The 13,832-nt window shown below is 32.5% G+C and overlaps 1 protein-coding gene across 1 annotated transcript; it reads left to right on the plus strand.

Moving 5' to 3' along the window:
* The first annotated feature begins 210 nt into the window (after nt 1–210).
* On the plus strand, nt 211–13,640 carry LOC124455045 (E3 ubiquitin-protein ligase rnf213-alpha-like). The gene is given in 31 exon segments (XM_047005801.1): nt 211–342; nt 532–727; nt 931–1,192; nt 1,304–1,477; nt 1,836–1,947; nt 2,767–2,932; nt 3,138–3,309; nt 3,692–3,801; nt 4,199–4,393; nt 4,563–4,685; nt 5,067–5,184; nt 5,419–5,654; nt 5,751–5,833; nt 6,045–6,202; nt 6,422–6,523; nt 6,610–6,768; nt 7,079–7,239; nt 7,506–7,728; nt 7,967–8,319; nt 8,625–8,777; nt 8,953–9,115; nt 9,190–9,257; nt 9,366–9,498; nt 10,126–10,233; nt 10,491–10,511; nt 10,514–10,575; nt 10,791–10,979; nt 12,060–12,156; nt 12,448–12,651; nt 12,964–13,100; nt 13,174–13,640. Coding segments are annotated over 30 exon segments (4,767 nt in total). The 5' UTR covers nt 211–342; nt 532–578; the 3' UTR covers nt 13,550–13,640.
* The last annotated feature ends 192 nt before the right edge of the window (nt 13,641–13,832 follow it).

A 13,832-nucleotide genomic window follows, 5' to 3' on the forward strand; every position in this document is an offset into this window, starting at 1 on the left:
TGTATTTTCTGAGGTTTTGTTCTTGTCTTAAATGAACGAGAAACATATTTTGTTTTGTAACATTTTTAGTTTCTTGTGATTGTGTATTTGACATATAACCATTGCTAACCTTGCCTTTCATGAACTTTTTATTCGCCCTACATCAATGATATATTGAAATGTAAACGTTTGCTTTGTAAAGATTTGTCTTAAATGGTTTAATATAGGTTGAACTACTTTGGCGACGAGCTGTAGTTGACGATACTGGTCGATTGTTTTGTCTTGTTAATGCAGATCTTTTGGACTTTGACGTCAGTCAGGAAGCATTACGTTTACTTGATTTTTTAACGCAAGGACGATCCAGTAAGTTAATGCACTTTCAACGATACAGCATTGTATGTTATTGGTACTCATTCAATGCCAACATTCAACCTCCCCCCAGTTTGTTTTAAATGAACGTTTTTGTCTCTTTAATTGAAAGCATTGTCATTGACATTTTGATTCAAGTGATTTATTGGAGAATGTCATTGTTTGCTTCTTTTTATATCTCAGAATATCACTTGGTCGTAATATGCAGTATTGAAAATGATAAATCAAATATGGTGAGAACATTAGATCCCTATCGTCGCTCATTTCCTCCACTAACGTCATTGGAAGGCGTCCAAAAATATTTGAAAGAAAAACTTGTTTGTAAAAATCAACTTATCAACAAGGCTTTCATGCCAGCGACTATTGTAGATGAAGAAAAGTATGTATTATATAAGCGTCTTTTTATTCGCTAAACATTAATATTTTTTGCATGCCATGGAATGTAGCTATATTTGAAGTTAGAAGGGAAATCGGTTTTGGATAAGAGGTCTTAAAGATTTAGACTTTCTAGATTTTGTCAAAAAATTTGTCTTTAAAACACGTGAAAAAAATGTAGCTAGAAAACTGTTTTTCTTTTTATAGCTCATGTGTGCGTTTTATCCAGTCATCTAGAGCAGGAATGGGGAAAAGTTTGATTGTAAAACGTCTGACTAAACAATTAGAAGAAAGTCTTTCAAGCACTATAAAGAGAAATTCCCGAAATTTCCAATCATCATTGTGTTGTACTATCCCAGTCCATGGAGTGTGTGTTGAGGGCAATTCGATCACTCGTCACCTTCTTTCACATGCTCCAAAAAGAGATGCTCCTGTTTCAAGAATTTTTCATCTAGACATTTCTCAATCAGTAAGTTGTACACTTACAGCTAAGTGAAAAAAGTTTGTAATGAAAATGAAGATATTTTAATGAGGAACTCTTATTGTCTTAGAAACAAGTGTAACAGTAAAATTTTTTAAGGTATCAAAAGGACTTGATGACTTTCTTTTTAAACTGTTGATCCTTGGATCTGTCAAAGATAACAATGGAAATATTTGGCGAAGAAAAACAACCGATTTGTATATTGTTGAACACACAACTGACAAGACATTTGCGATGTTAACATCTGATAATTTTCCTACGAATCAAAATCCGGTACAAATTTTTCATATTTTATTTGATTTTTACAAAAAAATGAGCATTCTTGTTCATTTAAGAGATTATCCAAGGTAATAGTTGTAGTTTATTGCTAATATACAAATACTTAGTAAGTTCTTTTAATTTTCGTTACAATTAAAATAAACATTTTTGCTAAAAACACTCAGCTTTGCTGTACTCAAGTTATTACCATTTAATATTTAGTTGATAAAAAAATGTTTGTTGTATTGATATTTTGTCGTTATCATTTATTCGATATTTCTAAAGTATCTGAATTTTGTTTTTTAGCATAAGCTAGCATAAAAATATTGAGATTTGCTCAGTATTCAAAAATTACTATCACTTATATCCGTAGAACTCACGAAATCGACCGTCAAGTGGCAAGTATTCGTTCATGAAGTTTTTACCACGTATCCATTGTCTTTCACCAAGGGAAACATTAAGAAATTTGCAATTACGAAGAGATGGTAAGAAATATTTTCACACATACATGACTTCGCCTGAGGAGCCAAAGTTAACATTTTGCACAAAGGGTAAATAGAAAAAATATAAACCAAGACAATGGTCTCTTACAGAAATGTACTCGAAAAAGTTCTCTGGTACAGCTAGTATTGAAATTTTTAAGATTGCAATATTTTTTCATAGTGTGAGAGCTGTTATTAAAAGTCCTTCAACATAGACCTTGCTCTTATCAACGCAACAAATTAAAACTTGGATTTTTTCCCGTATCACGTATTAAACCGAGATTTATTACTTTACTTCCACCTATAAGAGTTAACTTATTAGCTGTCTATAGTAATTTATGCAAATTTCCCAAAATGCACTTAAGTTCTTAAAACTTCGACAGCTTGCGCGACACAATTTATGTTTTGACTCATGGTTACGAGTGATTTTTGTGCACATGGCTTGTGTTAATTTTTACCACAGTTTTCTCACTGGAAAAAACTTGTAAGTATGTTTTCAAAAATTTCAACGCCAACTTTGCCAAATTACATGAAAGTGCTTAGAAACACACAAAAATCACCTTTATGCCTAAAGGACTTGTATCAAGAGTTCACTTTTGTACTCCCTGTATTATATATGATATGGCATTTATCATTTGATAACATTTTTTTTTCACATAAAAAAATGTACTGTTCAATACATACTTATTATCAATTCATGTCATGAATTGAATCGTGTTGATGTTGCCAGTTTTTGACGTTACAATACGTAATCGTTCTTTCAATACTTTTAAAGACGTAAGTATTTTTTCTACTTCACTAAAATGTTTGAAAAATATTTAGGAGATACGAGCTTCGACAAAGAGGAATTCAACAGTGATGAATATCAACGAGCATTCCAATATTTATTGCATGTATCCACTGGTGCTAACTTGGACAATTTTTCATTTATCAATGATCCTCGTGTTGCTGTAAGCGATCCAAATAACGCGTTGACTATTTTAATCCAGTAAGTAAATGTCACTAAGAAATAACATTTGTAAAAAGCGAATCTTGTACGTATTTAATCATATATATTTTATCTGCAATATTAACATAATTTGATTTTCTTAGCTTTGAGGTTTTTAATTCATAATGCAATGTAGTTTTTTTTTATTTCATTTACTTTTTTGAATGGCTACATTTATAGACATATGGATTTTCATTTAATTCAGATACTGTGGAATACGCGATCCATCATGGGCCGAGCTTCATCACTTTGCTAACTTTTTGAATGTTCAACTCCATGATTGTGAGGAAAGTGTCTTTTGTGATACTAACTTGGTTGGAGATTTGTTGCAAGGTTTCAAGACGTTTGCCGTGCGTTTTATGATCCAAATGTCACGGGTAAGATTTACATTTTCACGTAGTTTTTCAATAGTTAGCTTAACTTGTAGCGACCATTGTTTCATTGCTTGTAAAATCTCTTCTGTTCTACGTTGAATCACTCCCGCTTGTCTTGACTTATGAAAAGATTTCTATTTGTGTGTTCACAACGGCACTTTTCTGAACAATTGCACAAATTTCTACTTTTAAAAATTACTTTTTGCAATTTGATCTTAACTTTTTACGCATTTCAAATCCATTTTTTAATTTTATTTTAAATGTTGTCTGTACTGGCTTAGAGATTCTAGAGATGCTTTTGTTTAAAAATATAGCTAGTTTAAAATAGATGTTTCTACCTTGTTCATCAAGTTTTTTTAGCTCGTTTAAATTGTTTTTGTTCTAGGACTTCGCTACCAGATCGCTAAGTGATCGCAATTTGGGTATCGATGATGCTGATGAGGTGGTAAATGACGATCTAGAGCCCTTTCAAATACGTCGACGTTGGGAATTAAGGTACATTTGAAATAACTCAATAGAGTGTTTTCGTGCATGTGACGTCAAAACGGCTATGTTGGAAGGTTACACCAAAGTGACGATGCATGATATCAACCTTTATGAGACTTCACTATGTGGGATTTTCTACCAACATGGCGGCCGTTGCAAACATTCTATGTTTTAATGTAAAACTATTCAAATAAGTTTATGTAATTAGTATAATGTATCTTCTCATTGAACTCCATGTCCTTACAGTGATCTACTTTTATAAATACTAAATATTAAACTAATGGCAACAATGAATGAGAATGATACAAACCTTTTTCTTTAATCACTGTTGAGTAATTATCATTCTCTGTAAAACATAATTCATGTGGTTATTTCTTATTTTTAAATATGTTTAATTTTCTTTCAGTCCGCATCCATATATTTTCTTCAACCATGATCGTCACAGTATGACGTTTCTGGGATTCTTGTTGAATGATAACGGAGACTTGCTGGACCCTGGAAATAGAACTATTTTAGAACAACGTTTGATGCCAACCACTTTAAGAGGTCAACTGAAAGTGCAAGGAGTAGATTTTGATGTAAACTACGAAATAAGTGGACGGTTAGTTTGTTATTATTGACATACAAGACTACAAGTAACAAGATACAATCTTGTTTTCATAGTTTGGAGTAGAGACCTCAATTTTTTTCTTGTAAAAGTTTCAAAAAAGTGAATAACTTTTATTGCCATAGCAACGGCATTTACAGTTAGGTGTATGGTTATTTTCTAGTGATGTGAGGATTAACGACTTATGTCAGGTCATGGGTATTGATTATCCTCATGATCCTGATCCAACGTACGAGCTTACCACTGACAACGTTGAGAAAATTTTGGCCATTCACATGAGATTTAGGTAAATTGAGTAAAATTTGGTACATATTTTTCAAAGTATATTACAGGTCGCTAAATATATATACGAAAAAGTTGAAATTGTCATTTGTCTATTTTATTTTTGTTTTAATGGAAAGAAATGAAAACTTTCCATGCACAAGAATACCATACTGATTTTAGCCATTGTTTATGGACACTATTCAGGCAAAAACTCCATATTAATTTTGAAGATTTTAACTCAGTAGACATACCATTCATTTCTATAAACATGGTAAGAATTAAACATCTCTCATCTCTGTATTTGAATTGGGGAATACGTCAGTAAACGTCCCTGTTGCCTTGATTGAATCACTGCAACCTGGAATTATGTAACGCACGTTCTTCTTTTCTTTTTTCTGTATAGATGTGGCATTCCTGTCATTATCATGGGAGAAACGGGTTGTGGTAAAACAAGATTGATACGATTTATGTGTCAGCTTCAGGCTGGACTTGATGGACCAAAGAACTTACTTCTCATGAAGGTTTGCGAATTTCATTTTGCAGCCGCAAACAATTCGTAATTACGAGTCTTACCTGACTTCCATTGATCTTGTTACTGCATTTTTCATAAAATTTGAGTTACTTGTGATGCTATAATGTATTTGGCAAAACAGGATCATTCATTTTGAAGGAAACGTAACTTTCTAGTGAATGTTTGCATCTGTAAAAATTCTCACCTAGATATCGATCACAGTTGCTCAATTGTGTTTATACAGGTTCATGGCGGAACAAGCTACGACGAAATAGAGAAGAAAGTTGCCGAGGCGGAAATTTTGGCTTTATGTAACCAAAAAATAAATGTTGACACAATTTTGTTCTTTGATGAAGCAAATACAACAGATGCAATTGATCTCATCAAAGAGATAATGGTTGATCGACGAGTGAAGGGACGATATATCGATCCAAAATTGACTAGTCTTCATTTTATTGCCGCGTGTAATCCATACAGGAAGTTAGTTACTAATTTTAAATTTGTGTTGTTTTTAAATAATCTTTGCTATGGATTGTATCAGACATTTATAAAGTTACCACTATTACTTCATTTAAGACACACTGACGAGATGATTAAAAAATTGGAATCAGCTGGTTTGGGTTACCATGTTTCTGCTGACGAGACTGAAGATAAACTAGGTACGGAATTAAATTAGTGTAACGAATAATTGTTCCTTTATTATAATTGATAAAATACCCGTAATCTTTGTTTTGAAACGTGACAACTATATCTAATAATCATCAAATTGATTTTTTCTTCGTTAATTTGCAGATAAAGCTCGTTTTTTATTAAAGAAGTTTTATGTTTGATTTTATAAATAGTTTATGATGTTATATTTATCTTTCGCAGGCTCCATTCCTCTCCGCCAGCTCGTGTATCGTGTCCATCCTTTACCTGAAAGTATGCGACCTCTTGTCTGGGACTTTGGTCAGCTGACAGATCACACTGAAGAACTATATACCAGACAAATAGTGAAGAGATATGTGACCACGCCTTCAATAATACCGGTAAGTTTCAATGTTTTCCACGTAGTTGTTATTAACATAGAAAGATGAACATGATGTTCCAATAAAAATGAAAAAACTATGCAACAAAGTATATGTGATATCATAATACAAATTTATATGCTTTATCAACCGATGAACATGACCAACAAATAAACATTGAAATATTACCTATCGAATACTTATACACAAAATATATATGTCAACATTTTACAATTTAAGACATCTGCTACATCCGATGAAAAAATAAGTGGAAATGATGTCCAAGCTTCATGTATTGCTAAAATTTTGTCATCTTCCCAAAAATACATGCGGAAACAAAAGGTAGAACATTAAAAAGATCTTTTCAAGAGCCATTTAAATGTCGGATCAATTTATGATCCACAAACATTTTCCCCTCTTTTGATTAGAACGAATGTAGCTTTGTCAGCCTTCGTGATGTTGAACGAACAATGACAGTAATAAACTGGTTTTACCACAATTATGATTTAATAATGAAAATTGTTAATGATTCTCACCGAGAGGAATATGATTCCAGTGACAGTGAAGAAGAAGATGAGGAAAGTTTGGTAAGATTAAGTTTAGTTTTATGGTACACAAAAACGTTTATGAATTATAGTCGTGTGATGTTATTTGGCTTGCGTTCGATAAACCCAACAGCTATAATTGTTGGTAATTTCCTTTTTCTGGCAAGTCAAATTTACTTGAAACGATATGTCATTGTACCATGTCCAGAACTCACATCTCAATTTTATAAGCTTATTTTGTATTCAAATTTGCTCACAGTTTATTACTGTTTCTGTATTTGTTGTCAACCGTGATAATATTTACGGTGAACACAATTATCAACACTCAAAATGATTATCCCTTTTTCTTTAGCCTTTAAATCGTATTGTGTTTTCCATCGTCCAAGGTATTGGTGTTTGTTATTATGCACGACTAAATGAAAGACATGCGTATTCCCGGTACATCAGCAAGTATTTTGACAAATCATGCCCACTTCCTGGAGGTGTTAAAAGGATGGTGGATGAAATAGTAAAGTAAGAGTCTTAAGTGTTAATGACCTAGATGTTTAAAAAAATCTCTCTCATAATTTGTACTGTATTTTTGCCACTTCTATACGTACGTGCCTTACTCAAACAAAACCTGATGAAGCGACATTATAACTCATTTTGTAAATGTCAATTTGAAATTATAATTAAAGTTTGTATTTACGTGAAGTTAATAACGACAGTTGACGAACTTAGCTGATATGATTCCATTCTTGGAACTTGGTAAATATATAAATAATGTTTTTTTACAAAAGGTGTCAACGAACGTTTTTGCACGATGTGGAACTTGGCCAGAATATTGCAAGAAATACAGCACTTTGTGAAAATGTTTTTATGATGGCGATATGTGCAGAACTACGAATCCCTTTATTTGTAGTCGGTAAACCAGGCAGCTCAAAGTCTCTAGCAAAAGATGTAATATCAACCAACATGCAAGCTGGAAATTCTAACAGCGAACTGTTTAAGAATTTGAAACAGGTGAGAAAGTTTTTTCAACTTTGCCAAAAGTTTTTTTCTAAAGGAACAAGCTACCTTAAGCTTCCAGCTGACTGTCCTAAATGCAATTCTTGATTTTTTACTGAACGTAGCGACACTTTAGTGCTAGATAGCTTTGTTGCTATAGTTTTGATTGAAATTCGTTAATTTTCTTTCCTGGCTGTTTTGCTCATAGTTATATGGAAAGCGTATAATAATCCATATTTTAAAATATATTTAGATACACATGCAATCGTATCAATGCAGCCCTTTATCTACACCTGATGGCATCGTCTCCATCTTTAAACAATGTTCCCAACTTCAGAAAGACAAAGATTTGAGCAAGTTTGTCTCCGTAGTTGTGTTAGACGAAATTGGTTTAGCTGAAGATTCACCATTGATGCCACTTAAGACACTTCATCCATTACTTGAAGACGGTACAGCCACTTCTGAAGAATCTGGAAAGACACTTGATCATAACCGTGTAGGTTTTATTGGTTTGTCAAACTGGGCGTTGGACCCTGCAAAAATGAATCGTGGAATAATGTTGAGTAGAGGAGCCCCAAGCCAAACTGAACTTCTGGACAGTGCAAGGTTTGTAGCAAACATATCGATTTAATTTCAGTAAACTCTCATTTAAATATATGAAATTGATCATACATGACTGGTCACCTGTGATCTTTTCTAAAATACTTTTTCAGTATGTTTTTTATGAATTCCAATGAAAACTTGTATGACTATTGCTTCAAGAATTGTAAACGCTAATAAAACATTTTGTTGAATTTTGTAGCAATCACCACCTTAACGTATTGCAAATAAGACCTGTGATCAAAACATAAAATGAGTGTTTCTTTAACAAATTTACAAATTACTGTTCCTGGTCATTACAAATTTTTTAGGGGTATATGTTCTTGCAATGATGATGATAATATTGAAGGAATCATGAAAAAGTTGTGCGAAGGATATTTTGATTTGTATGAACAGCAGAAAGTCTCCAAAACTCTAGAAAACGCTCAAAAAGACGAATTCTTTGGTCTGAGAGATTTTTATAGGTATGAATGTGTTTTCGTACTCTATATTTTTATTTTAAAGTACATCAAAACAATTTGTACGAGTACATTCTGTATATGTTGGCTTTAAGCTTAGCGTCTACATTTTATAATGTAGTCTTAAATTGGAACTATCTTCTGTAAAAAACACTGCGTTTGTTCCTTGTTGTTTGAATAGTCTTGTAAAGATGGTAAATGGATCAGCTAGAGTTACTAATGATGGTGCTTGGATTGGTGATACTAAATTAGAGCAGTGCATCAGAAGAAATTTTAGTGGTTTGGATGATGTTAATCCTGTTGAAATATTTAGTCGACATTTCCGAAGGCTTAAACATATAAAGGTAATGTACTACGCATACAATAAAAAAAACTTGTTAAAGTTTTCGGATTTTAATTTAATATGCAATGTTCTTAGACTCCTTCACCGGAATGTCTTCCCGTCAGTCTTATTCAAGACAGTTTGGGTAGAACAGAGAATGAAGGGTATTTCATACTAAATTATTCAAACTATAGTCATGTGCCAAGCCTACCAGTGCACAAATGACTGTTGTGATATCATAATTCTTACATCCATACGTATTAAAATTTCAGAGAAAGCCGTTATTTACTTGTTTTGACTGAGAACTATGCAGCATTGAGATTACTACAAGGCAACAACTTTCATAAGCACGAGCCTGAAGTGATTTTTGGCAGCAGTTTTCCAAAAGATCAACAATACACACAGGTATATATAATTGAAAATTGTGCTTTGTAGAAATAAGTAGTATATTGCTCTTATTCTATTACATTAAACTTATTATTTTTTAAAGCAAAGAATAGTTATTTATATTGAATTTGTAAATACTTAGCACGGAAAGGCTGAAAGCCAAGTTAGAACACATTGTTTAATCACAATAGCTTCCTGACACTTTTAAAATTAATGATTTTGTAGAGTTTCATGCAATCAATTACATAAAATGGTCAAAATTAAACTTTATGTCTCTTTCCTATGCTATAAAAATATGAAGCATTTTTTCATGTCAAAATGCTGTTACATTGCAAACGTTGAAAAAACTCAAAAGTTCAAAACGTGAAACATTTCTCGTTTTTTTCAATTTTCAATTCGTGTGAATATAGCTGCATATCAACCGTAAAGCTAATGCTGTTTTGAATTTTTGTCTTTTCTATTGTTAAAATAAGTTGTAACAGCTTTGATATATTTTTGATAACTTTTTCGATATGTTTGACGTTGTTAAAACACACACAAGACACCTATAATCAATTCAATAAGTTACAGGACGTTTGGGAAAACTAACCATGTGTATGTATAAAGCCTTGTCTGCAAGTGGGCTCAATATGATATCAATTTTAGATTTGTCGAAATATAAATCGTATTAAAGTCTGCATGGAAACAGGAAGAATGGTGATTTTACTTAACTTGGAAAGTCTCTATGAAAGTCTTTATGATGCTTTAAACCAGGTTAGCATAATTTATGCTGTAACTGCATGGCGATTTGGAATACTCTAAATTTCAAACTGTAGAGCAAACACCGTATAGGTGTAAAAGCCAATGACCAGGTGGAGCTCGTTTTAGAGTGGGACTATGGGGTATTTTACACGTGTCAATATGAATTTTTTTATTTATCAGCATTTTTCATTTTGCTAATCAATGCTATATTCGGAGGAATAGTTTCAGCTATAACTAAATAATAAACTTTGTACCTATATCTTTTGTAGTATTACGTGTATCTTGATCAACAAAATACGTCGATCTAGGCCTTGGAAACCACAGAGTCAAGTGCCGTGTTGCTGACAATTTCAAGTAAATTTTTTGTGTGATGCTCATTCTTTGTAAGAAAGATCAATAACGGTTATTGTATCTACTTTATTACATACTATAAGCACTGGAACAATTTTTGTTTCACTTCAATTCATTGCACCACTTCCTATAGATAATCCATTATGGTTTTATATTGTTGGAACAAATTTTTGCCAAGTTCTGTCTCAAATGATATAAACTTCTACTTCATATTCTAGATTGATAGTGATTGCTGAAAAAGATGACGTTTACAAACGCTTTCCAATTCCTCTTATTAATCGTCTTGAGAAACATTTGCTGGTGATGTCAACTGGCTTGACTGAACGTCAAACTGATTTGGTTGAAGAACTTGAGAAGTGGGTTGCAAAATTGTCCAAAGCAAAGAACGAATATTCATCACAAGAAAGGTGTATTAAATTATTTGACAAACCATTCCTATTCAATGGAGTCTGAAAGAGCACTTTTATGGACTTCACATATTAACATTTTGTCTTGCCAGTTGAACTTGTCATACAATTTTCGTCAAATTTTGTGAAATTCCTTGTTTTTACTGAATAAGCACGATAATATTTGCATCCCACAATCAAACTTACGGACTGCCAGTGTTTTTGATCGGGATTTTTTTAATTGATTTAGAAAGACGTCGATTAATGTTTAAGAATTTTTTTCAATATTACCTAGACCATAAGTGTATAGAGTTTGAATAAACATTCTTGACTTCGGATTGGACAGGGTTTTTGACTAGGAATTATATTAGACCCAAAGATATTCTCTATATCATTAAAAATATATATTTGCATGAACGAAAACACTGAACAATGAACATGATCATATAGGGTCTCATCAAGTTTGTGATAAGTTTTATTTTTTAAGTTTTGCAACGTGGAAATTAAAGTTAAGAGATTTGTAATGTTTGTTGCTCCTTAGATTTAGAGAGAATATTCCAGAAATATAAAAAATGCAGTTAAAAAATAAATGAAACAAAAATGTTATGTTCACGATCGTCAACTATAAGTTTAGTCTGGCTATTAAAAGAGAAAAAACAGAATACTAAGAAATTGCAAAAATAATGCTGTGGGTATGCAATAGCTAGTTTGGTTTTCAACCAGCTTCGTTGATAAGCATGTAATTTTTATAAGAGTGCCAGTACTTTTTGTCTACCCCTTGCAACTTGTTTCGGATTGTCTTGTTTTTTTATGTTTTGAATTGCATTGTTTATATTTATGAAAAGAAGCAATAAATGCCATGATGATTTACACAAGAATTTCAAGACAGTATTTCTACATGTCGGAATGAAAATGAAACAATAAAACACGTATAAATTGAACTTACACCTAAATTCGTATTCACAGTTTGAATTATGCGATGCCCTAATTCCCATTTTTCTTAGTGTGCATGCGTGTTAGGAAAGTTGCAATCAACTCAAAGTTGCATCCACATGCACCAAAAAACCTTAGAAATAACTCAGATATTATTTTCAATTTTAGTTTATTTGGACCAGGTGATTGTTTTGTTGGTTATCACAGTGATACAGCAGCTACTGTGGTGATTCAAAAATCTGAGTATGGTTACTCTGATTTTAAGGTATGTTTGTAAAACTTTTACATTCCAGGAATATTTCAAAGTATAGTATTCATGGTGTAACAGAAAAATAGCAAGAATAATAAATTTATGTTTTTGCTATGAATATATATGAATTGTAAGTACGAAAAAGAATTTTTTAATATTTAGTTTAAAACTTCACAAGAGGTCATATATTTCACATGTCACAGTTGTGGTTTACTATATCTTTCTTGTCACTTTTATTTTTATCTGCAATGATTAATTTGCGAATATCAAAGACCATTAAAGCTATAAAAATTTGTTGTTTATTAGATACTTGAAGATTCAAAGAAAACCCTTTTACAATGTGCATCTCCTGATGCAATTGCCAGACTCACAGTATCACAGTTAAAAGACAGAGCCATTGAAATTCGTAGGGAATATTACCAAAATCAACACCACGGAAGTTTGAAGGAATATTTAGTTCATTGTTTTCAAACAAAAGGCAGCACAGCAGACAGTGGCTCTCTCGTTCAGGTTTCAAATATATGACATATATATATTTTATTTCTTCAAAATGCGATTTTTAATGAAGAATAAAAGAACTTCATTTTATCATAGTATAAAACCAAACAGTAGTTTCACTCTATTGAAATTTTTTGTGTAAGGCATATCGTATTACGCATGTCATTAGCATAGTAGCAGCCATTAAATTTTCCGACCAATAGAAGCGCTGAGGTAACTAGCAGCAACCAATAATCTAATTAAATATGCAGCAGCCAGTTTCACAGCGACGTAGCCCTGCTGCTTGTTTCTATGCTGTGATTTTACTGTTGAATTATTTTACAGATAACCACCCACTCGCGACTTTTATCGGAAGCAAATGCTCGTGCTATAGCAGCTGAAGCTGGTTTCCTAGGCTGGCAATCACGATGTGTAAGTCTTCAAGAATTTCATACGGAGCAACAATTTGTCAAAACTTTGGAGTAAGTCTATTATTTTGTTTTTTTTTACTAAAGTTTTTACCTCATTGTAAACTCATAAATTTATATTGATTAGCGATTTCTTCATCAAACTTGGAGGTGCTGAAGGACTCCTATTGGTGCAGTGTGATGACGGGGAGAAAAATTCAAATCTTATTGCATGCAGTCGTTATCTTGTTGATCAAACACGTCGTACATCTTTGGAAACGTTTGACCCGAAACCCGTTCATATTATCTTTATCATCCAGTTGCCAAGAATTGCAGGTGGCTGTCAGCATTTTGTGGGATTTCAAGGTGGAAAATGGCGATGTGTCCATATTGACGAACTTCTTGAGGCGAATGAAAAGTTACCGCAAATTGAACTACTTGTTAATCGATCTGTTAGTGATCTTTTTAATTTAAATGTTTCCTCAAATAAAATCTTGATCTCGGAGACATACGACTATCACTAAATGATGACCTTGAATCACCGACAGACAGTGATGTGCAGGTAAGACTAACCTGACAAGGTTCAATAAAAATGTTGTTTTATACTCTCATGCATTTATAGATCTTGGAACAAAGTGTGCAAACTCGGTAGCTAGTGAGGAAATTCAGGCTGCGAGCAGGCTAATTGGTAGCCTTCAACAAAAAATAGACAATCTTTACGTATATATTATACTAATGGCCAATTTTTACGACATTTTATTACATTTAATTCATCGAAAGTGATCTATTTAAAGATTGGTTGATCTA

This window comes from Xenia sp. Carnegie-2017, unplaced genomic scaffold, assembly GCF_021976095.1.
Source record: "Xenia sp. Carnegie-2017 unplaced genomic scaffold, XeniaSp_v1 HiC_scaffold_3, whole genome shotgun sequence".
Classification (NCBI taxonomy): Eukaryota; Metazoa; Cnidaria; class Anthozoa; order Malacalcyonacea; family Xeniidae; genus Xenia; species Xenia sp. Carnegie-2017.